Source organism: Sinocyclocheilus anshuiensis, unplaced genomic scaffold (genome assembly GCF_001515605.1).
Source record: "Sinocyclocheilus anshuiensis isolate Anshui unplaced genomic scaffold, SAMN03320099.WGS_v1.1 scaffold2260, whole genome shotgun sequence".
Lineage (NCBI taxonomy): Eukaryota > Metazoa > Chordata > Actinopteri > Cypriniformes > Cyprinidae > Sinocyclocheilus > Sinocyclocheilus anshuiensis.
In genome coordinates this window covers 22,586-46,476 of record NW_015547625.1, presented here as the reverse complement: position 1 = coordinate 46,476, position 23,891 = coordinate 22,586, and the positions used below count along the sequence as shown (strand labels likewise).

The following is a 23,891-nucleotide window of genomic DNA, read 5'->3' as shown; positions in this document are numbered from 1 at the left end:
TACTCATCTGCCTGGGTTTTAAGCTTCCTCTCCCAAAGTTTCTGATGGTCTGAGAATCCCTGCTTTCCTTTGTTAAAGGAATTGGGTCCAGCAGATGTGGGTGTTTCTCTGAAAATCAAAATAACACATGACGATGTAGTAAACAGTGCTGTATAGTACTTTAACTTACAATTAAATCTAAAATTGAAAGTTTTAAAAATGTATAAATCCAACCTGCCAATATTCTTCATTCTCATCTTTGCCTCGGGTGGCATTTCTTCAGGCTCGCTCTGAAAAGTAAAATAAAAAAAGGTTAGGAAAGGAAACTGGGCCCGTATTCACAAAACATCGTAAGGCTAAAAGTAGCTTGTAACTCACCGATTTAGGAGAAAATCTTAAAAATAATGGGTGTGTCAGTCCTAAATTTAGTACTCCTACATTTTTGCTCTAAAAGTATTTCACAAAGCATTTTAGCTCTAAAACTAGCTCCTAAATCTGTGTAACATTAGGAGTAGGGAAGAGGAATCCCAAGTAAGACCAAACCACAAACTATTCCTAAAATGGCTGTTGCCAGCAATCTGCCTCAGAACGTAAACATTTTTGAAATATTTGATGATAATGAGCTTTTATAAAGGTATCGCCTTCGGTTTTAAAGGTTATCCCAAATCCAAATTTTCCTTTGATTATATCTTTGTTTTCATTAACCAGTTGGGCAAGAAGTAACAGCTGTTCTTGCCTCCAATTTGGTTTTCTTTTACGTTTGCATGTCTTACTATCAGCCATGATTATTCTACTCGGTTTATTAAAGGGCTGTTTATATGCATATTCACTAATTATGAGAAGCATACATGTAAGAGGCTGACAATTACCTGAACATATACGTGTTTAATTAGTAACACTAAGCCTGCATTTTAAAATCTTTATTTGAATGTGGCAACATTTGAATTTTTAAACATTTATCTTTACTCTAAAATATTTCTATGAATAAATCTCTGACAGAGACTATCAGCCAATCACTGCATGCATAGTTAGTAAGCATACCGACATCATCCATAGCAACGAGGTCAACCCCACCCTTAATCTTAGCTTCAGACTTCTCTCTATTCCTTAGTAAAAGTTTGTCTCAGCAGCTTTGTGAATTGGTTTTAAGAGAAAACTCTTAGCTAATACTGCTAACTGCTATTTAGGAGAACTCTTAGTGGTAAGATAAAATGTTTTGTGAATACGGGCCCTGAACATATAGGGTTTGAGCGCTGTTGAGCCAATTCTTAAAATCAACGTTTTTAAAATTTCAGTACCGACTAGTACCCAAGTAGGTCCTTTTGACAACACTTATATTGAATTATATATTACTACAATATGGTAAATATCACAAGGACAGCATTAATATTAAATTAATAAATTAGAGAATGATACTTACATCATCATCCTCATTAAAAACAGATGCAAGTCCAGCTTTCTTGGCAGGTAAGGCAGGTGTGGGTTCTTTAGGTTTCTAAAAGAGAAGAAGCAATAAAATGCAATATTTAAATGTTCAAAATTAAAAACTCAAACAAGCATTATTTTTAGTTCAGTAGATCAGAGATCAGTAGTATATAGACCAAGAAACACACACACACACACACACACACACACACACAGGCTATATAATAAAATATACATACACTTGCTCCCAGCTTGATAGTGATTGGTGTAGGCTTCTTCGCAGTCATGCTAAACCCCAGTTTAGATATTTTAGATGGTGCTGGCTTGCTTTTAGACTCATCTTCGAGGCCAATCTCATCAGCAGACCGCTTTCGCAGACTGTCCCCTGATGCCGTGCTGGAAGAGACAGTCTTAGTTTTCACACTGTCTCCCTTCTCTTCCGGTCCTGCTGGAGGCGAAACAACTTACCAAGGGGAGCGACTGTTGGCTTGGAGACCAAAGGTGAGCTACAGTTACCTGAAAGACGAGGGATGCCAGGAGGACCTGCTCAGAGAGATGCTGTTGAGCTTAAAATCTAATTGATTAGTTTGATTCATTTGATTAGCACTAACTGTCTTTAAATAGCCCTTAACTGACACATCAATAAAGCCACTTGAAATACATCTGGCTGCTTTCAGCAACACGTTGAAGCTGAGATGTGCCACTGTCTATAATTACAAACATTAATATGGCAATACCATGGTATCAGATGGTAATACCATAGTACTTTACCATGATACTGAATTATCACCATAACACCTATTTAGTTTACATGGTACACCATGGTAGATTCACCACACCATAGTACTTTTAACAGTATTATTGTAAGGGAGTGTAGGTATTTCCAAATAAACCACAATGATAGCATAAAACGGTCATTTGCCTGGTACTTAATTAATGTGCCATAGTATTTGCATGGTACACCAATGCACTTCCAAAAATGACTAATATGTATATTAGTGGTACTACGGTACGTTTATATATTAGTTTATAGATCAAAGCTTTACCAAGTAAACGTTTGTTGAACTTATAATATGCAACAAACTTACACATTTAGTCTTGTTATTTTAAATCCAACATTAGTGTTAAATATTACGCATCTACATAGAAAACACTGAACTGAGGAAAAAACAGCTCGTTACCGGCTAACGTAGCTAGCTTGCTAAACTTAGTTAGCTAGAAAGTCCAAATGTATGGCTAGCTTTACTTTAAACCTACATTCACAAATACAAGCATTACAGTTATTCTCGAAGACTTTCAATTGTAAATTAACTGTAAAACAAAAAGTTTTGTCAATTTCACCTCCTTCTTTAGAAGGGCCTTCGCTGCAGCACTTCGCACTCGCCATCGTAAGAATCTGTTTTCAGCGGGTACGGCTACCGGATAGGACAAAATACCTCTGCAGCAGCGCAAAAAAAAACCCTATCTCTCCTGTTCTTCCGCTTACGAACACCATTCGACGGGAGGAGAAATAACGCTATCTAGCGTACAGACTGAGTAAACGACCCTAAATAATTGGGCTTGTCACTACTTGTCTACATTGGCTAGATGACACAACCCCTCAAAGTAAAGGTTTTAGGTTAAAAAAACTGAAATATGGGCGATAGGTTGAATGAAAGTAAAAAAGAATCTATCTATCTATCTATCTATCTATCTATCTATCTATCTATCTATCTATCTATCTATCTATCAATCCTGCTTTTTTACTTTTTAAGTGGTTAATAAAATGTTGACACATTAAAGACAGATATAGCACTGTAAACAACATTGAAAACAAAGGAAGAAATATGTCAATGTTTTAAAATCATTTTTACTCAATGTTTTTCATGTTTGTATTTATTTATTATGGGCCTATTCATTTTGTCCCCCCATTTATTATTTGTATTTATTTTTTAATTATTAATTAAGTTATTTAATTTTTTTTGTAAATGTAGCATACAGTATTTCATATTGTTTCGGTGAAAAGTGTTTGCACATAGTTTGAACATAATTAAATCCCATTTAAATAATCAACATTTTGGTTACACTTTACAATGAGATCCCATTAATTAGCATCAGTTAATGCACTAACCTAAATCAACTAACACTGAGCAACATTTGTTTATTTTCTTGTTTGTTGGTTGGTTTTTAATTATTTATTCATTTTTCTTAACATTAGTTAACACAAATACAACTTTTTGCTAGTTCATGTATTAAATATTAACTTTAATAATGCATTAATAAATGCTGAAATTAACTGCATATGCAACTCAGATTCTCTATATTAATGTCCAGCTGTATTCATTTATAAAAAATATTGATGTGTTGCTGTACATTTCCTTACACAACTTACCAGCATATACAGTTTCAGACAGACTGCATCCAGCATGGGTGAATTTGACCTCCGACATAAGGTAAGCAAAATCTTTTTAAAGATACACATGCATCAGCATTTTATGTTTATTTTTGGACTTTTGTCAGTGATCTGCAAATGATGTAAGCTGATTTTAAACTTGCATCACCCATATAGTTGTCTCTTATGTAGTATCTTACCAGATACTTTTGTGTTTCATGTTACGACCAAATTCATTAGCGTACAAAAAAACAACTCTGTGTACTTTTGGAAAAAAATTATTGTGAAATGACTGTGTGAAAATTGGGATGGGGGAAACTGGCAGCCTGGCCACAGCAGTGTCATGTGCCTTTAACACACAGCTAGCGGTGCTGTTGTAACCCCGGATGGGTGGAGAAAGAAGAAACCAACCCTCACTTCATGAGTGGCCTTTTCTTTCTTCCCCGGTCTCCAGCCGACTGTGGACGGCCGCCCCGGGCGGAACAAGAAGGCAAGGAGGGTCAACTGCATGAAAGGACGATGTAACTTCCAAAAAAAAAAAAAAAGTGGGCGAGAGGGTAGAAAACAAATAAAGGGGAAAAAACTGAATGGTTTAGAAGTGACATCCCATAGTCCTTTTTATTGATTGGTCTTCAAAACAGAATGGATGTCCTGACACCATGGGGTCTGCAGATATAGTTCAGCCTTCTTCACCACTCTCTCAGCGGACAGCCTCTTACACGGACAGGATGTGCTTGACGAAAGCTGTAAGAGGAGAAGCAGACACGCATAAGGAATGATCATCTCTACTGGCTCGCCATACAAGGCCTGAGGTGGCTGCTAAAAATAATGGACGGGATGATTCAGTGACAGGTGAGCTTATTATATCATTTTAATTAGTGCCGAAAAGACAGTACAGTCACTGTTATGCAATGTGTCCTAAAAGAAGCTAGAAGGGTTCAATCGGAGCATACCCTCATAGTGGACACTGCCGTTCTCATCCTCCTGTCCCTGCATGAGAGACTCGATCTCGGGCTCGGACATCTTCTCACCTGTTGGTGCCATGAAATGTATTGGTTAGGAATAATTTATTTCCGATACTTTTTGCTTAATAAAAAGTACCGCAGTATTATATGCTATTTTGGACATGCACCATGGTCATGCCAGAGTACCTATCTATATAAATATGGTAATAATTCAGTATTCTTAATAAAATTCATATATTCATCATTCATAACTATAATCAATCAATAATTTATTTAAATAAATAAATGCATTATGTATTTTATAAATTACAAATATATTTTGGCCATGTATCATGGTAGTGCCATACTATTTTTTAAAGAAATTAATCCTTTTATTTAGCAAGGACACATTCATTTCATAGATAGATAGATAGATAGATAATGTTACAAAAGATTTTCAAATAAATGCTGTTCTTTTGAACTCACTGAACTTGAATCAAACAATCCTGAAAACTGCATCATGGTTTCCACAAAAATATTAAGCAGCACAACTGTTTTCAACACTGATAATAATAAGAAATCAGCATATTAGAATGATTTTTGAAGAATCATGTGATGCTATAGACTGGAGTAACAATGCTGATATTTCAGATTTACATCACAGCAATAAATTACATTTTAAAATACATCATGAATGAATATAATTACATACAAATGTAAAATATATACAAATATTTCATTAAATAAATGCAGCCTTTGTGAGCATAAGTGACTTCTTTAAAAAAAACAGTAAATCACAATACCATGATATTACCATTTGATCACTGTGCCAAGATATAATCATTTGTTTTGTAAGCAGAGTATATTATGCAATTTACTTTCCCATGCATGGTGTGAACTACATAATAATTTCATCTTCACTCACCCAGTGTTGAGAGCACAATGCGCAGCTCAGCACCCATCACTGTGCCGTTGCCCTCTTTGTCAAAGACGCGCAGACCCTCAACGTAGTCATCATAGGTACCCTTCTGGTTGGCGTCAACGGTCTTCAGCATTGGCAGGAAACCATCAAAGTCAAGTCTTTTGTTGGCCATATCTGTGTGCATATAGTTCCACATATACATCACAAATCAGTAAGGGCTTGTAAAGCATTTAGAATTACGCCTGTTCCTGTTTAATATAATGTTTAATATCTTACCGTCAGCAGATGGGTCACCCAGGAGTTTCTTCACGTCTTTGTTGGTGGGGTTCTGTCCCAGGGCACGCATGATGTCAGCAACCTGGTTGTAGGCAACCTTGCTGTCACCAACTCTGTCGAAGAGACCAAAGGACTCTTTGAAGTCTGTAACAGAAGGACAACAGAAGGTTATCTGGAAGTAGATTTTAAGGGTGGATCATAATGTCATCATTTGAACTAATGTACAAAATAGAAATGCATAAAACAGCAATTTATCTCACAACATAGCACCAGACAAAAATAAATTACAAATTTTATTTTATTTGATTATTTTACAACAGTTTAGGGACATCATTGCTTTAAAATTAGGTAAAGTCGAGGAAACTTAGTATCTTAGCAGTGCCTCCTCTCCCACATCTCTCCTTTGCCAACTGTACATGCAGCAGAGGAGGAAGGAAGCCAATTTAAAAAGAGCGTAGCAACTGCATTTCCATGGGCTGTGAGGGAGACCAAGTTGAAAGTGATCTGCTGACAGAAAAATAGCATCCTATGACTTCTGTACTCCAGCAGCTGTGCACGAAGGTGGCACTTAATGCGTGACGTGACAGGCGATACCCTCAGAGAAAGTAGCCTTTGCCATACATGGTTACGGTGCTTTACGACTGACCCAAGTCAAATAGCGGGAGGGCTAATAAATGCAAATACATTTTTAACCTCTTATTCATCCACAAAAATGTCTTTATATATTTAAAAGCTTCCCAAGTTATTATTTAGGACATTTAGGACCAATTTCAACTTCATTTTAAGTTATACTTTTTTTTTGTTTTTTTTAAGTCTGGTGCTATGTTGTGATTTTTTTCTACATCAATTTAACTAATTAAGTTCAAATGACTTGTACCGCCAATTTGATTTTACTTCAAAATTTAAGGAAGCAACTGAACTTGAGTTGAAGTAGTTTTTTTTTTTTTACAGAGGAATTGCCCTTCACGAATACATGACATCATACATTTCCAACATCCACATTACATTGGTAACAATAAGTACTATAGTCATACAACCATTTCCAAATCATAATAAACTCTGATGTGTGAAGACTCACCCTCAATCTGGTCAGCAGAGAATTCTCCAGCCTGCCAGAAAGACAACAATGGATCAATCCCACTGGCAAACCTGCCAACATCTCACAACACACACTATAGTCTGATATAAGGAATTATTTTAAAAGACAGTAGGTAACATAAGCCCTTTTTTGGACATGAGCAAAACAACAGCTTGGAAAGTGCACATATATCCAGCAGGGGAACAAACCAGCTGCATGATTTTCTCTTTAACAGTGACAAACAAACTGGGGCTCTTTATATGACACCGCTGTGTCTTGCCCCACCAAAGTCAATTTGAAAACCGAAGAAAGGTGTCCTACTTCATTTGAGTGGGCTTATTGTCAGTTTTTGAGCCAGACGAACATGAAAAAGGTACGATAAAATAGCAAGAGTAATCCAAGTACACACCATGATGGAGTTTTGGGGTGCAGGAGCGGAGGGGCAGAAGTCAAGAAGCCGGAGTCCTAGGAGAGTGGTCCTGAGCCATGGAGCAGCTCCTTCTTATTCATGCTATGCTAATGATGTCACGGGGCGGATCCTGCGATGCCGTGGAACTTCTTTAACTTTCTTAGGTCAAGCTGGAAGGAAGGCTGCTGCTTTCTCCAATGTACATGCGCGGCGGTATTTTTAGACTATGCTCCAGGCTGCTTGTAAGACCCCTTGGCTTCGGTCAGCACTTTAATTTGATGTATTGTGTCTTTACATAATTTCTGAATATTTTTTATCCTTAGTCAGGGATGATTGAATGTAAATCCTGTTATGCCGACACAACATCTCAAGAAGGCTTTTGATTACAATGTTGATATTTTTAACTTGCATATGGAAGTCTCGGCCACTTATGGTTAGATGGGAAGCCGGGGAGAACAGTCCTTAAAGCTTATTTTGGCTTATATTAAATGGCCGCATTTCTTTCTCATAATATATGACATTGTCCATGTTAAAAACAGTGTTTTTATTAAAACAAGGGTTAATAAAATACAATTTTTATATTTTCTTTTTGAAACTGATCGGCTGTAGACTAATGAAGTGCATGCGCTCAGATCAGTGAGGCCTATGACCAATTTTCTAACTGAAAGGAAACAAGTTGACAAAAAGATTGAATCCAACAATATAGAATAATAATGAGAGATTTTTGTAAGTCGATCATTTTTGACTGGAAACACTACAAGTGTAAAAAGGTGGGAAAAATCCTCAAAAGGTACAAAAATTAACTCTTTTTTGGAAAGTTGTTATACCTTGTGTGGGCAAATCAGTAACTTTTAGGCCAGTGACAAATAACATTAACTAGCATTTTCAGGAAAAGAAAATCCTCTGGGTCAAAGTGACCAGAACACAACACGAGGGTTAAATGTCACATTACAAATAAGAGGTCTGCTACTCGCTATGGAAATGTCCTGGTGAAACAGCTACAACTAACCAGTGCAGTTAGCAGATCAGTCATTACAGTGGTGCTCTGTGTTTTTCATTAGAGTTATGTTGTCAACACTTTTCAGCCGGGATTGTAGCACCACAGTGCATGCATTACAGTCTTTCTTGTGACAAGCTCCTTAACATTTTTGCTAATCCTCATCTTCATTTCATTCTATACTTTCACATGTGATATGCTGTGCTTATGCTGCGATGTTTCCTCCGAAGACACATAACACATATACAGAGCGATCATATGGTTTTAGAAGATCTGTGTTGTGCATCATTTGGGCTGTACATGGACTACATTTAGTTATATAAATGAACAGCTAAATAAATGCATCATTATCCACACACCAGCTTATGCAACACAAGGCATTGATGAGGCAATTGATGAGGCTGCCTTGGCCCCCCAAACTTTTTGAAAACACTATTAACAATAAAAAACTTTTAAAAAAGTGGTAAGAGCAAAGAGCAGAGAGAAAAAAAAGAGTAGAAAAGAAAAAGAGTAGAACTAAAATAAAAGTTGGAATATTTTGTTCAAAAACATGCATAATGTTCAAAAGGACGTACAAAGATTTTTATTTATTTATTTTTAAGAAGTCTCGTAAGGCTGCATTTATTTAATGAAAATACAACAATTAATCAGTAATATTGTAAATATTATTAGAATTTAAAACACCTGTGTTCTATTTTAATACATTTTAAAATGTAATTTATTTCTGGGATGCAAAGCTGAGTTTTCAGCATCATTACTCCAGCCTTCAGTGTCACATGATCCTTTAGAAATCATTCTAATATGCTGATTTGCTGCCCAAGAAACATTTCTTATTATCAATTATCAATATTTTGTGGAAACCATGAGATTTTTGTTTATTAGGATACTTTGAAAAAATAACACTTCTTTCAAAAGAACAGCATTAATTTGAAATAGAACTTTTTGAAAAGTGAAAGTGACGTGACATGTGGCCAAGTATGGTGACCCATACTTGGAATTAGTGCTCTGCATTTAAACCATTCAAAGTGCACACACACAGCAGTGAACACACACCCGGAGCAGTGGGTAGCCATTTTTGCTGCGGTGTCCGGGGAGCAGTTGGGGGTTCGGTGCCTTGCTCAAGGGCACCTCAGTCGTGGTATTGAAGGTGGGAGAAAGCGCTGTTTCACTCCCCCTACCTACAATCCCTGCCTGTACGAGACCTTTGGGTTACGAGTCCGACTCTCTAACCATTAGGCCACGACTTCCCCATTGTAACAACATAAAAGTCTTTACCGTCACTTTTGATCAATTTAATGTGCCGTTCCTGAATAAAAGTGTTAATTGAAATAAATAAATCTTAATAACCTTAAAATTTTGAACAACAGTCACAATAATTTTTGCAATCTGGCCCATATCATAATAGTGCAGTATTTTTATTTTTTTTTATTATCTGTCCTTCAGTCAGTTAGACGTGTTACTACAAACTAGCAGCCAACGCAGAGACATTCCAGTCCTGCCCTGAGACCTTGACTCTTCCCTCTGAATGCTGCAGAAGCCATGGAGCTGAAGACCTCGCCCCTGGGCAGATGAGCTCTATATTTAGCCGTTCTTTTAGGAGGTGTAGAGTTTCTCTGAGAGGGTCGGTAGCACCTCAAGGGTGGTTGGCACATCTTAGCCCTTTACACCCCCACATCCAACCGAGCGAGCAAACTCCAGATCGTAAAGCGGCTGCTCAGGTTACACTGCTCTCTTCTGTCATGGGATCAGTCCCTCAGATCTCTGGGACTGCCAGTGCAATAACACCCCACATACAGCGAGACTGATCTCAATCAGCTAGAAGCAACACTGAGGTGATCAGCGTTTAAAAAAAGCTGTTGTATAGGCCAAGCATTGTCCATCAGCCCTTGAGAAAGTATGAGCCTTATTTGGATTTGCATGAGGGTATCAAGTGAGAGTAAATGACTCTTTAACTCACTCATCTTTACATGTGAAATATATAGTGGGTTCCAAAAGACAGAGATCACTTGTGAAAATGCTTCTAAGTTGCATTTTTAAATCCAATATATTTTCACATTTTTAGCAATTTTAGTGAAAACGTAATTGAGAAATTAACATTAAAATTAAAATATACCCTTTTTGATTTATTAAGCTCGAGTTGTATGAACAAAAGCTGATGATTGGACATGAAGGTCCAACATGGAAAATACAAAGTTTAAAACAAATGTTTGAAGGCTGAACAATTCTTGAAAATTGGCAAAGCAATCCTTTCAATCAATTCAAACAAACAAATGAGGCAATTCTGCATCACTCTAGTGGGATGTCCCATTTGTGAGCAGTGTTTTATTTCCTCCCTGACTTTTTTATTTTGTGATGTCAGTGATATAGAATTGATAAAAGTAAATGGGGGCTTAAGAAATACTTTCTTTGAATGTGTTGAAGGGTTTTTGCTTGTCATACGCTGCTTCTCAAAGGTTTGGGCTCAGTAATTTGCTTTTGAAAGATGTCTCTTAAGCTCACCAAGGCTGCATTTTTTTTGATCAAACATACATTAAAACATTGATTATTGTGAAATAGTATTGCAATTTAAAAGAACCGTTTTCTGTTTTTAAATTGTATTTATTCCTGTGACAGCAAAGGTAAATATTCAGCAGCCATTACTCCAGTTTTCAGTGTCACATGATCCTTCAGAAATCAGAAGAGATCCTTGTGCAGCTTATTTTTGTGGAATATACATTAAGGATTTTTTTTTTTTTGACTAATAGAATGTTTTGATTAATAGAATAGAGCAGTATTATTCTAAATGGATTTCACCCCCCCGTAACAAACAATTTTTTTACTGTTAATTTTGATTTAACTAATCTTTGCTGAATAAAAATACTATTTTTTTCTTAAAAAAACAAAAACAAAACTACTTCATATAGAAAATTGAAAGCTTAACTCTTATGTATTACGTCATAATGTGTATATATAATACACAAGGACCTCTAGATTGAGAACCGAATTATGCTAGTCTATATTTTGGTCTGTGGATTTGACCTCCTTTCATTGCTCAGTTTGAAATAAAACAAGGCTCACATGCAGCTATAGAAAGTATAGCTAAATGAATAATCACAACTTCCCAAAGTACCAAATCATATTAAATCAGATTTATAGCTCCATCTAGAGGAAGAAATGTGTGGTAGTCACCTCCAGAAAACTTGACATTGTTAATGTGATAAGAGAATGTAAACAGACCACCTATCAGATATAACATCCTGTTTTTCTTATTTTTATTGTTGTGCAAATGAAAATGTACAAAATAATGATGATGAAAGACAAATGAAAATGCTAAAAGATTGTTCCACTACCGAAAAAAAAAAAAAAATCATTTTGGCAGCACATCCTCTGATATGACTACTATTATTATCATCAAGAGAGAAAAAAGGGAAAAATACATTACTAATACAGAAGGCAAAGCATTAATCTTACAGAAAGCATATCAACACTGTATTTTTAGTGCTACCTTAAAGCTGTAGTTCTTGTGTAATTAATTAACTCTACTTAATTCAAAAAGATGTGAAACTTTACCTTGCTGTCATGTCAGAATATATCCTCACAAATACATCGAAATAGTTTCTTTAATGAGTCATATTAATTAAAATGATACAAACAAACATGTAACGTAACAGCAGCTTCCCTTAATCTATAGTTAGCCTAGATTCCCATCCACTTTCCATTAATGGGAAAATAATATCTCCTGCGTACTGTTCTCCACATGTACAGCACCTCTCAAAAGACTTAGTGTGAATTGTGACAGATCAGCGGTATACAGACGCACATGCAGAGTGAGACAGTACTATTCCACCATTAGAGGACGAGTTCTTCTGGCTCGAGGAAGCTTAAGCGAAAAGGCTCAGTCGTCTGGAACAGTCTGGAATGAGGAAATTTGACATTAACAAGGGTTTTATTTGCATAATAATGTCTGGACAGTTAAACATTCAAAAGTAGAGGTGTAGTTACCTTTACACCTCAAAAGCAGGGAACTTGGCTCTAGTTGGTTGCAGCAAGTCAGCCAGGAAATAAATTGTGCCTGCCATCCCTTCATGCATGAGAAAATATGACAAACACGGAGGTATAGTAATATAGTGTTTCTTGAGCAGCAAATCAGCAAATTAGAACGATTTCTGAATGATCATGTGACACTTAGGACTGGAGTAATGATGCTGACAGCTTCACCATCACAGGAATTAATTACATTTATAATATATATAAAAACAGAAAACAGTTCTTTAAAATTGTAAGAATAGTTCCCAATATTACCGTTTTTACTGTATTTTCGATCTAATAAATGCAGCCATGGTGAGCTTAAGAGGCTTCTTGCATGAATATAAAAAAAAACTAAACAAAAAAAAGACTGACCCCAAACTTTTGAACAGTGGTGTACATATGCATGTGTAACATTTACTCTACCTTCAAACAGTGACAACGGTGTATCTGGAGTCCGGCAGCCATGTTTTCCATAATTCATGCACCAGTCTGCAAACTGTAGATGAGAAGACATCAAATCCCATCATGCCTCTGTACACACAACAGACAATGACAGGTCCCTCTTGTCTAATATATATATATATTATAGAACACAAGTAGAACACATATCGTAGAACACATATATATATTATAGAACCCTCTATAGAACACAACATATATTGTAAGGTTGAGAGGAGTTAGACTCACCATGCAGGCTCTGTAGAGGTGTTTGGGATCCTGGGTGATCTTGTAAAGGGCCAGGAAGCCATATGCGTTTCCAGCAGCTCCATGACAGAGGCCGTAGCCTTTCTTCAGCAAACCCCTCTGCCAGATCACCTCCCCACAGTGCAGCGCTTCCTCCAGATACTGCCTCACACCAAACACCTGGAGAGGAAATGTTATGTTTTCTTGAGGCTTCTGCATGTCTGCTCGTGTGTAATGTTGTTTACTCACACTTGATGGCACTGTAATACCAAGAGCTAAAAATAAGAGTTTCTGCTTGTTAAAAAAACAAAACAAAAAAATAACAAATAAAGAAAATAAATAAATAACATATACAAATAACATGATAATAATAGGAAATGTTTTAATTCAGTGAAGGGTTATAATAGTTGACTAATCCTAAAACCATAAAAACACACACATTCGTTACCTGAAATAAAATAAATGTTAACTGAAATTATATACATATAGTAATTATTTTATTTCAGCTAGTTGCCAAGGCAACAGTTCTCATTTTCATTTAGTTTACCTTGATTTACTAAGGTAACTAAAACTGAAAAAAAAAGACAAAAAAAACCAGATAAAAATTAGTATCTCAATTATAATAAAATAACACCAATTCAGAGACACTGAATGTAAGAAAAATATCCATATTCAAAACGTAATAATCACTTTAAAGTAGCTTGCGCTTACTGTTGTAAGCAGAAGCAGTTCCGGGGGAATGACCTCTGAGGTCAGCTTTGAGCATGCGCCTCTCAGAAGTGCAGGGGAGAGATCAAAACAAAACAACGGTCACTTAGAAGTACAAAACGAGGATTTGTAAAGAAGAATGTGTCCAAGCAATAATAAAAGAACACATTTAATTTATAATTTGTCTTAAATCTAATTTTGTTAAAAATAATAATTGTGAATCGAATCGAATCGTGAAATCAAAATCGTGAATCGAATCGAATCGTGAGTAGAGTGAATCGTTACATCCCTACTTGAGGGTGAGTAATTTATGGGCTAATTTTTCATTTTTGGGTGAACTAACCCTTTAAGGGCTCATGGAAATTCAGCTTTGTCATCACAGGAATTAATTACATTTTTAAATATATAAAATAGAAAACAGTTAAACATTGCAATAAAAGTAATTCACAATCTTACTCTTTTTACTTGATTTTTTTTTATCAAATAAATGTAGTCTTGGTGAGCATAAGTGTCTTCTTTCAAAAACTAAAAAATCTTACTGACCCCAAACTTTTGAACAGTAGTGTACATAGAGATCAATCGATCTCTATCTATTGATATAAACAGACAATTTAAGATGTTATTACGAACTGATGTGCAGATTTGTACCTTAAAAGCCTGTATCAACATGTAGATCACTCCAGGAGAGCCATGACACCAGTGCACCAGAAGATCCCGAGAATCTCCGACCCACGGTGGGTAATTGCCTGATGGAAACCTTAGCTGACACATGTAGTTCACACTGGGTTTGACTAGATGGTAAACTCTGTCCTCGCCAACCACAAAGCCAGGCTATGGGGGGAAAGATTGCTTGCTTCAGCCATAGTGGTAAAGTTATTTCCCTAAATTTGTTGCTTTCTCAATCAATAAGGTACAGTGAGTGATTGAGTTCACCTGCATCAGGTAGTAGTAGATCCCTGACAGGCCATGAGCGGCACCCACATACTCCTCCTGATACCACTCATACATGAGAGGGGTTTGCTCCTGGATCTTGTTCTTCTGAGACAGATTCTGTCCTGAATCCAGCACTGCATCACAGATCTGAAATAAACGCATGATCAGGTCAAATAGCGAATCAAAGGCAAAACGTGCTTTCCCAATGCATTTAATTTCCATAAAGTGACATATTTCTAAATATGTATAAAATATGATACATTAAAATGATGTATGACCTTATTTATATATTAAGGAATGTTAACTGGCCAATATTTAGAAACTGTCAGACATTTATATGTTAACTGTCAATTGTCAGTTCCAAAATATATAACCTCATTCAAAAGTTTGGTGACTGTACATTTTTAATGATTTTTAAAATACAGTAAAAACAGTAATATTGCGAAATATTACTACAATTTAAAATGTTTTCTATTTGAATATATTTCAAAATGTAATTTATGCCTGTGATGAAAAGCTACATTTTCAGCATCTCTACTTTAGTCTTTAGTGTCACATGATCCTTCAGAAATTATTTTAATATGCTGATTTGGGCTGAGGAGTGTGTGAACAGGTATGATGTTGTTTGACCCTGCTCCACCTCCATCTTTTTGTATGCTGAGTCAGTGACGTCACTCTTATCTAAATATATAATCAAATTAAAATGAATTATATAATAATTTTTGTCTGGTACTAAGTTATTCAAAGATATTAAAAAATTTAAGGGGGATAAAAAAAAAATATATATATATATATTAGTTTGTTTTTTTTTTGTTTTTTTATTATTTTTCTACAGGTCCACAAGGGGTCTTCTGACTTTGTCTTGCAGTTTTCTTTTCCTATAAATCTAAAATGGCATTGCCTTGGCATTACAAATGACTTTTATTATTATTTAAAACAAAAAAATGCTTCACTGCTAATCTTTCTTTTATTTGTTTGTTTAAATAATTTTAGTCTTTTAATAAGACATATACTGATTAAAAACAATTACACACACACACACACACACACACACACACACACACACACATATATGTGCATTTATTAAAAATAACCATTAAATCATTAAAAATGTATTAAAATCATTGTCCCTCATTTAATATATTTTTGAATAAGCAAAAGATGCATAAAAGTGCTGCACAGGGAGTAAAATCCATATCTTGGTAGAGTCGGTACTCTTTGGTTGTGGGATAATTCAACTCTTGAAAAACATATCAATCCAAGGCACTTGAAAATTTAAGGGGGAAAAAATCCTTTATTTAATCATGGTTTAAATATTAAAAGCAAGTATCAAATGTCCATACACCAAAGTGTTGCAGGTAATGAGCCTTCATCAGGGTGTGAACAACAAAAACAGTCGGCTGGTGTATGGACATTTGATACTTGCTTTTAATATTTAAGCCATGATTAAATAAAGGCTTATATATAAGAAAACTGCAAGACAAAGTCAGAAGACCCCTTGTGGACCTGTAGAAAAATAATAAAAAAACAAAAAAAAAACAAACTAATATATATATATATATTTTTTTTTTATCCCCCTTAAATTTTTTAATATCTTTGAATAACTTAGTACCAGACAAAAATTATTATATAATTCATTTTAATTTGATTATATATTTAGATAAGAGTGACGTCACTGACTCAGCATACAAAAAGATGGAGGTGGAGCAGGGTCAAACAACATCATACCTGTTCACACACTCCTCAGCCTCATGAGGTTTCTGGAGTCGATGATAGACCACCGCAGCAACAGCCAGCGGCCCTGCATCCCCACACAGGAAAGTCACCCAGCGCTGGGTTAAACTCCTCAGACTGTGGCTGACATAGTCCAGAGCCTTCTGGAGGAAAGAGAAGTCTCCAAAGATGCTGTGGAGATGCAGGTAGAGCAGGGCAATGCCTGCAGTTGGGGGAGGAGGGTCTTAGCAATGTGGGCCAAGTAGTTTTATGACATTCAACCATGAACATGAGTAGTATAAATGTAATAATTATACATTTTTTACTGTGCATCCCTTAAAGGGATAGTACACACAAAAATGAAAATTCTGTCATCATTTACTCGCCCAGTATGACTTACTTTCTTTTGCTGAACATATGCTGATTTGGTGCTCAAGAAACATTTCTAATTATTATCAATGTAAACTTCAAAAGATTTATTTGAAACTTTTGTATCATTATGTTTTACTATCACTTTTAAATTTGGATACATTTTATTCCTTGCTGAATAGAAGCATTAATTTCTATCAAAAAATATCACTGGCACCAAAGTTTGAATGGTGTATACTAGTCATCTGGCCTGCTTTCTATATTTCATTACCAGTCATTGAAAAAAAAAAAACATCTTTTTAACAGTAGAAATAATGTAGGGCTTAGTTTTTTTCCATTGGGATTGGATTATGAAGGTTGGTCTACAATATTATCTTTTGTTTTTGTATATAAACAAATATTTTGGATATATTATTTTTCACTGTCTGCATGTTCTTGGTTACATCAGCACATGACAGAAGCAGTTTCAGAGACTGATAAATATATTACATTTTAATGAGAAACTCTTTTTTTTTTCAATAAGACCAGGGGCATTTAGAAAGGGTAGATTTTGATCATGTTAAGTACAACATATATTCTTCATCATATGTAACTCATTCTAGTCATGTATCCTGTTACAATATGAGGTCATGGGCTTTTGGTCAGGTCTGAGGCCAAATGAATAGTGACTGACCTGTTGAATGTATTGAATGGGGATCTTCTCCTGCTGAAATTGCTGGTTAATGAAGATGAGGGAGTAAAGGTAGCCCACTCTGCCATAGAGCAGCTCATCAGGAAGCCTGCCATTCCCCTGCACTACTGACTGGTGAAAATGCAACAGCCTGGAAACATTCAAGCAAACAGATCACAATAAGTTCCCATGGGAATGAAACCCTGTCAAGACTGAGAAAGAGAAACAGGAAACAGAAAGTGCTGAGCTGCCCTACAGACCAAGAAATCTTCCACATTTCACCCTCGTTCTGGAATCTTAGTATGAGATTTCTAATGAACACCAGCTCTTGGGAGAATTCCAGCACAATTTCATTAAAGTAGTTATAAGTCCTAAACAAGCCAGCAATCCAAAATAAATTAGATTCAATGTGGACAGCCGACAACAAACACTACATTACGATAGTTGTTCCATAATTTCTATTTTTGGATGAAAATAAATGATATTTAATTTTCCTACATGATTTAAATAATCTAAATTCCCCATAGTAATCAACTTTACATGGGTCAGTGACAAACGGAACTGTAAACAAAAAAATAAGATATTTTAAAGAATGTTGGTAACTAAACAGTTTCATTTCCCATTCACTTCAATTGTATGGACAAAAATACAACGGAAGTCAATGGGAAATGAAACTGTTTAGTTACCAACATTCTTTAAAATATCTTATTTTTTGTTCAGCAAAAGAAAGAAGGAAAGAAGAAAGGGTGTACTATACCTTTAAGGGATGCACAGTAAAACATGTATTATTACATTTATACTACTCATGTTCATGTTATCAACATCCTTCAAAATATCTTCTTTTGTGTTCAGCAGAAAGAAAAAAAAATATGCATACAGGTTTGAAATGACATGAGGATGAGTAAATTATGACTATCCCTTTAAGCAAACCCATCTACAGAGGCTGCTTTTAATGACGCTTTGCCATACACAGTTTACCAGAATTTGCATTTATTCAGTTTCAACTTTCAATAAACCTATATGTGTATTCTCACCTGCCCAGCCAGTGTAGCCAGTACAGTCTCTGGGGTCAGCGTTCTTCAGTCCATTCTCCATGACCGCCAGAAGCTCACTGATCTTGCTGCTTATACAGTTGGCAAAATGCTGGGTCAACTGCTCAGAGCAAAAAATTCATAAATAAGATGTGACGATGAATACAAGTATGAAAGCACAATGTAATTCAGTGAAGGTAATGAAGTGAAGTGACGTGGCCCATACTCGGAATTAGTGCTCTGCATTTATCCCATCCAAAGTGCACACACACAGCAGGCGCCCAGGGAGCAGTTGGGGGTTCGGTGCCTTGCTCAAGGGCACCTCAGTCGTGGTATTGAAGGTGGAAGAGAGCACTGTACATTCACTTCCCCCACCTACAATCCCTGCCGGTACGAGACTCGCACCCGCAACCTTTGGGTTACGAGTCCGACTCTCTAACCATTAGGCCACGACTTCCCCAAATGTTTATTATATCCATATACTACGGTACTCCAATAATGTCTAAGAATAGCATATTATTTGCAAACTACAAAAAGGGATCCCATGTCATGTTTTGGAATCACTCACATTTCCCTGCATGTCAAAAAAGTCTTGTGCACATCCAGGCCCAGTGTAATCTGGGTAGGGATTCTTAAAAGCTCGTTGTTCAGACATTTTTCAGAGTGACCTGAAATGAAGCGCATAACACAAGAGGAGATTATAAAACTGCCGAGAACAGATGCAATACATACTGGTTGTTTGGTTGTACTTGTTTTTTGTTTTTTTCATTTAGGCCATAGGCACATTAGAATATTGTAAGAATATTGTCGTTTGGACTAACGTTATCACATGCGCTTTCTAACATCTTGGGAATCAGAGGAGCATTTGAATTTTAAATTCGAACATTTGATCATGATAGGTGCGTTCGAATGTTCGAATCTAACGTTTAGGGAATCATTTGAGCACTGAACTGAACATTTTGGGCATTCGTAAGCCTTTCGCATGAATACGCACAGGCCCAATGTCGCGTTACGTTACACACTAGTAAAATGGTGACTATTCTGTCTATACTTAGTTGTTTTATAAATCTGCAAACAATTTATTTGTGAATAATGTTTGGGGAAATGAAGGAACACAAGCCCCCTTCTGCACCGTCTTGCGATAAGATGCTAACTTGTGTCAAAAGAACATAATACAAATATATAGCTTATAAATCTGCAGTACGTGTTTCTAGTCACACGCAAATAATGCTAAATAACTTTTAAAACAACGTTTATTATTTATAACAAAGAACATACCGCTGATAGTGCTGCACTTCTCGTCTCATCGCAGGACGGTCTGTTTGTGATCGACTCACTGCAGCCATCTAGTGTTGAGGCGGTTCTTCTTCCTCTTCTTTAGTTTTTTGGCGCATAGCAATCTTAATGTATAGCGCCACCTATACAGGAGGTAGGGTGTTAACTACTTTACTACACTTTAGATAAAAAAAAGGTCAGAATGAGATGATACTGGCTTTAGTTTACAGTTACAGTTTTTCTCAGTCGCTTTGGTGCATTTCTCACATCACATATTCAGTGTCTTGTACTCAGTTACCTCACTAAATACAGTAATGTGTAACTTTACTGTATTTTTCAAATGGCTGTGCAAATAGTATATAGTGCTGTCTTGAGCATTTTCAGGTAGTGTCACCAAGATCTGACTTTTTTGCATTGGAAAACATTGACAGAGTAAACTGTCATAATGAAAACATGACAAAGCCATTTGACTATCTTGTTCATAAACAATGGTGTCAGGACTTTTCATCTTGATGACACTGACACTTTCATTGACATGAATACTTGCTTTTGAGGAATGACCTATCCATTTTGAGCAAGTGACACGCTTTTGCAGGTTATCAACTAGGTTTTGCAGTTTGTACTAATTGTTTTGAGAACTGCATTAACTGTTGTGAAAATGTAAATAGTGATGTGAGAAATGCACCAAAGCGACTGAGAAAAACTAAGATAGAATTTTTTTTCTACCAAGGTTAAACTTTAAAAATGTATTAATAATAGATGTTATTTTAACTTATATTATGACTGTGATTCTCAATACGAATTTAAGAATGGAAAATATTTAAGAATAACAACCGAGACTAGATAAAAAAAGTTCATCAAGACAAACTTTAAAGTTGGCTTGAGAAAGCCGGACCAGAAAGTTTGAAAAGTTAAAGTTTAAGAAGTTTAAAAAAGTTTTAAGTTTGATGGTTTTCAGTCTGAAATAGTTTGACGTTTAAAGTAAGCTTAAAATTTGAATGTTTTGAAGGCAATACAGTCTGTCAGAGATAGATAGATAGATAGATAGATAGATAGATAGATGCTAAGGACCTCACAGTGATTGCTAGGGTATTCTAGGTGGTTGCTAGGGTACTTGGAGTGGTTGCTATGACGGTTGCTTGGCTAACTGTGGTGGTTGGTAGGGTGTTGCTAGGGTACTTGGGGTGGTTGCTAAGGCGGTTGCCAGGGTACCTGGGGCGGTTGCTAGAGAGTAGCTATGCGGTTGCTAAGGTACCTGGGGTGGTTGCTAAGGTGTTGCTATCTGGTTGCTAGGGTACCCGGAGTGGTTGCTAGGGTGTTGCTATGTGGTTGCTAGAGTACTGAGGGTGGTTGCTAGGTTGATTTGGCTAGTTGCTAGAGTGTTGCTATAAAGATAGATAGATAGATAGATAGATAGATAGATAGATAGATAGATAGATAGACAGACAGATAGATAGTTAGATAGATTGATTGATTGAATTTTTACAGTTGGAGTTTGAATAGTTTTGGCTCATTTGAACATTCCGTCAATGTAAGTCTATGGAATTTTTATGATTTTTAATCTTCATTTGAAAATCGTAAGTCTGATCAGTTAGAAAAGATATAGCAACTCGAGTCAGATCAGTCTGAAGATCTGGGCTGAGTTTGGAGTTTGTAGAGTTAAAGCTCTAGGAGGAGTTAGAGTCAGAAATTTTAGTCTCAGAAGAATAATAATAACTGTAAGTTTAAGTCGAATTTCAGTATTGTTGTCATAGTGATGGAGCTCTGATAGACCGATGTTCAGTAATGCATCTGACTCAAGAAAACATATGCATGTTTCATGTTATCCAAACTTTCTATGACCTTTCCAGTTCTTTGATTTTCAAAACTCATTGAATACATCTAAACAATTGTTAGTGTTTGAATGTCTCAAATACGGCAGCCCCGCCACCCCCCCAAAAAAATCAGATTTGAATGCAACCTTAAAGAGAAAATTCGCACAATTTTTTTTTACTGTTTTGCATTATTACACATTATTTTTCCTATTTAATAGTGTAAAGCTGCTTTGACACAATCTGTATTGTTAAAAGCGCTATATAAATAAAGGTGACTTGACTTGTCTTTTTGTCAATAAGAAGCTTTTGATGTGGAATATCCTCAGTGCTTTTACCTGACAGGTCACTTGATCATTAAATGATGGAGATGCATATAGAGCTGACAATAAACAATGTTTTCCATCATGCGTGCAGCATGACTTTTACAATGTTTATATTTTTCTACTGCAAAATCTCCATGTGGTCCTTTAATGTAATGTGATCCACTTTTTCTTAATTAACCTGTAGGAATGAGAAAAGAACAAGTGAGATCTGTTAAATATCTCAATTACATAACTTTTATATTGCTAGTAATATTTCAAAATGAACACTTACTGGACTGAAGCAACTTAGGTTTACTTTACTAGCCATACATAATTTTTTTGAAAAATCATGTTAAAATGTGAGAATCAAATATGATCATCAGGCTTGTGAGGAATGTTTATTTTTTTTCATCTCCCAATCATCATTGTATTGCATTCCATTATATGCTTTGCCCCCTACAATAAAAAAAAACTACAGAGCTTTGATCATAAAACTAAGCATTTAAATATCATCTTACTAAGACATATTATAAAGATATACAGAGTGACAACTGATATTTATATGCATTTTATGTAAATAGTCTGCTATTTTATTATATTATTATTATTATTAAAGTTTGGGTATTTGGATAAAATGCACGTTTTTTTTCCTCTTCTCCTATCATACTATAGAACCCAAATATGAAAACCAACAAAAACACATGCAATTTTTAAATCTTTGCCTAAAAGTACAATATGATAAAAATGTGATTTTTTTGGACTATAACTTCATAACCGTCTTTCTCATAAGCTATAAAGAGCAACATCTGAGCAACAACATTTACTTCTGGGCAATCAAGTATAGACTAAATATGAGCAGCATAAGCACAAAAAACTCACAATATTGTCAACGACAATGTCACGGGACTGGCGCATTACATGGGCAAAGGCACTAGAGAGCTTTCCCGATGTGCTCAATCCTCAACATCCAAACCTCCACCAAATTGAGTTATGAAAATTTGATCAGAACGTTAATGCAAAAATGGCCCAGTACAGTCCACTCCCACCACTGCCAACAATGTGGATAATCAGACTGCCACTCTCCTACTTAATAGAAGCATGGCAGGAACTCAGTCTGAATACTGATCTCCTCTCTATTCTTCACTAACCCTCAAAGGACAAAGTTCAGCCCCGTTCTTTGTGCGTAACGACCTACAATACGGCACGTGGGTTTAACAAAGAATAGTTTAGTTATGTTTGTGATTACGGTGTCGTTGTTTGAGCGGGTGGGTGGTCATTATGCTTGAATATGTACAGGATGATTACTGTTGGTGTCATTGGCTAACTCCAGCTCTGTGAATGACTACGCTGTATGGAATTTGTAGTCTGAACAATGGCTTTTCTCTGGTGGCATTCACCTGAATAATTACTGTGCAGTTTGGAAACAATGGCTAGATCTAAGAGGTAATTGCACAGGTATATAATCCCTGTCTCTCACCACTCAGAAAAGTTTTAAATATCCAATAGACGCACTTGGAGATGAATATTAAGTGTTTTGAAAAGCCCTAAGTGTGTGTCCCTTCAAACAAAGGATTTGGATTTGAAAGCTAGACATGAATTACATTAAGAGGATGAAAATCAGACTTTTCTTATTCTTTTTCTCCAGTGTATGTCCGCTTGGTTGTTAAGTGAGTGGAATTACAAATCATTCTGAATACAGTTATAATTTTTTTTTGAAAGAACAAAGACAATTCTAAGATTGTTGTAAGACAAATCAAATATCTTTTGAGATGATTATGATTACGACCGGCCATTAAACTTTTCACATTTGAATTTTAATTCTCAATTTTAATCATTTCACCTGTATAAAACAATCAGCCTGACAAACTCTACTTATTACAGTAATTTTCACTACAGTTCATAACTGTGAGGCAAGATGACGCGTCTGCATTTTTTTAATTGAAATAAAGCAAAAATAAAATAAAACATAGACCTAAATATTAG

The 23,891-nt window shown here is 35.8% G+C and overlaps 3 protein-coding genes across 6 annotated transcripts in view; all 3 read right to left on the bottom strand.

Moving 5' to 3' along the window:
• The window catches only part of LOC107701777 (PEST proteolytic signal-containing nuclear protein), a 5,111-nt gene extending 2,241 nt beyond the window's left edge, over nt 1-2,870 (bottom strand). The window contains exons 1-6 of one of the 4 annotated variants that reach the window (XM_016503880.1): nt 2,746-2,870; nt 1,921-1,947; nt 1,644-1,849; nt 1,400-1,474; nt 214-269; nt 12-108 (exon numbers count right to left, since the gene is read on the bottom strand). In XM_016503880.1, coding sequence (XP_016359366.1) covers nt 12-108; nt 214-269; nt 1,400-1,474; nt 1,644-1,849; nt 1,921-1,947; nt 2,746-2,791 — 507 coding nt within the window. In that variant the 5' untranslated portion in view covers nt 2,792-2,870. Of the gene's footprint in view, nt 1-11; nt 109-213; nt 270-1,399; nt 1,475-1,643; nt 1,853-1,920; nt 1,948-2,745 lie in introns of all 4 variants that reach the window. The other 3 variants (XM_016503879.1, XM_016503881.1, XM_016503882.1) reach the window with 3 other exon arrangements.
• A 998-nt stretch (nt 2,871-3,868) lies between these two features.
• Nucleotides 3,869-7,511, bottom strand: LOC107701775 (myosin light chain 3, skeletal muscle isoform-like). Its single transcript, XM_016503878.1, has 6 exons — nt 7,405-7,511; nt 6,996-7,026; nt 5,918-6,061; nt 5,645-5,815; nt 4,729-4,806; nt 3,869-4,519 (listed from the first exon to the last, which is right to left on the bottom strand). Exons 1-6 carry the CDS (start codon nt 7,405-7,407, stop codon nt 4,491-4,493), a joined length of 456 nt encoding a protein of 151 aa, XP_016359364.1. The 5' UTR covers nt 7,408-7,511; the 3' UTR covers nt 3,869-4,490.
• Nucleotides 7,512-11,637: 4,126 nt separating this feature from the next.
• On the bottom strand, nt 11,638-19,871 carry LOC107701769 (lanC-like protein 1). Its single transcript, XM_016503874.1, has 10 exons — nt 19,796-19,871; nt 19,086-19,185; nt 18,521-18,638; nt 16,453-16,670; nt 14,735-14,881; nt 14,450-14,632; nt 13,097-13,273; nt 12,833-12,905; nt 12,383-12,461; nt 11,638-12,293 (listed from the first exon to the last, which is right to left on the bottom strand). Exons 2-9 carry the CDS (start codon nt 19,170-19,172, stop codon nt 12,385-12,387), a joined length of 1,080 nt encoding a protein of 359 aa, XP_016359360.1. The 5' UTR covers nt 19,173-19,185; nt 19,796-19,871; the 3' UTR covers nt 11,638-12,293; nt 12,383-12,384.
• Nucleotides 19,872-23,891: the final 4,020 nt, after the last annotated feature.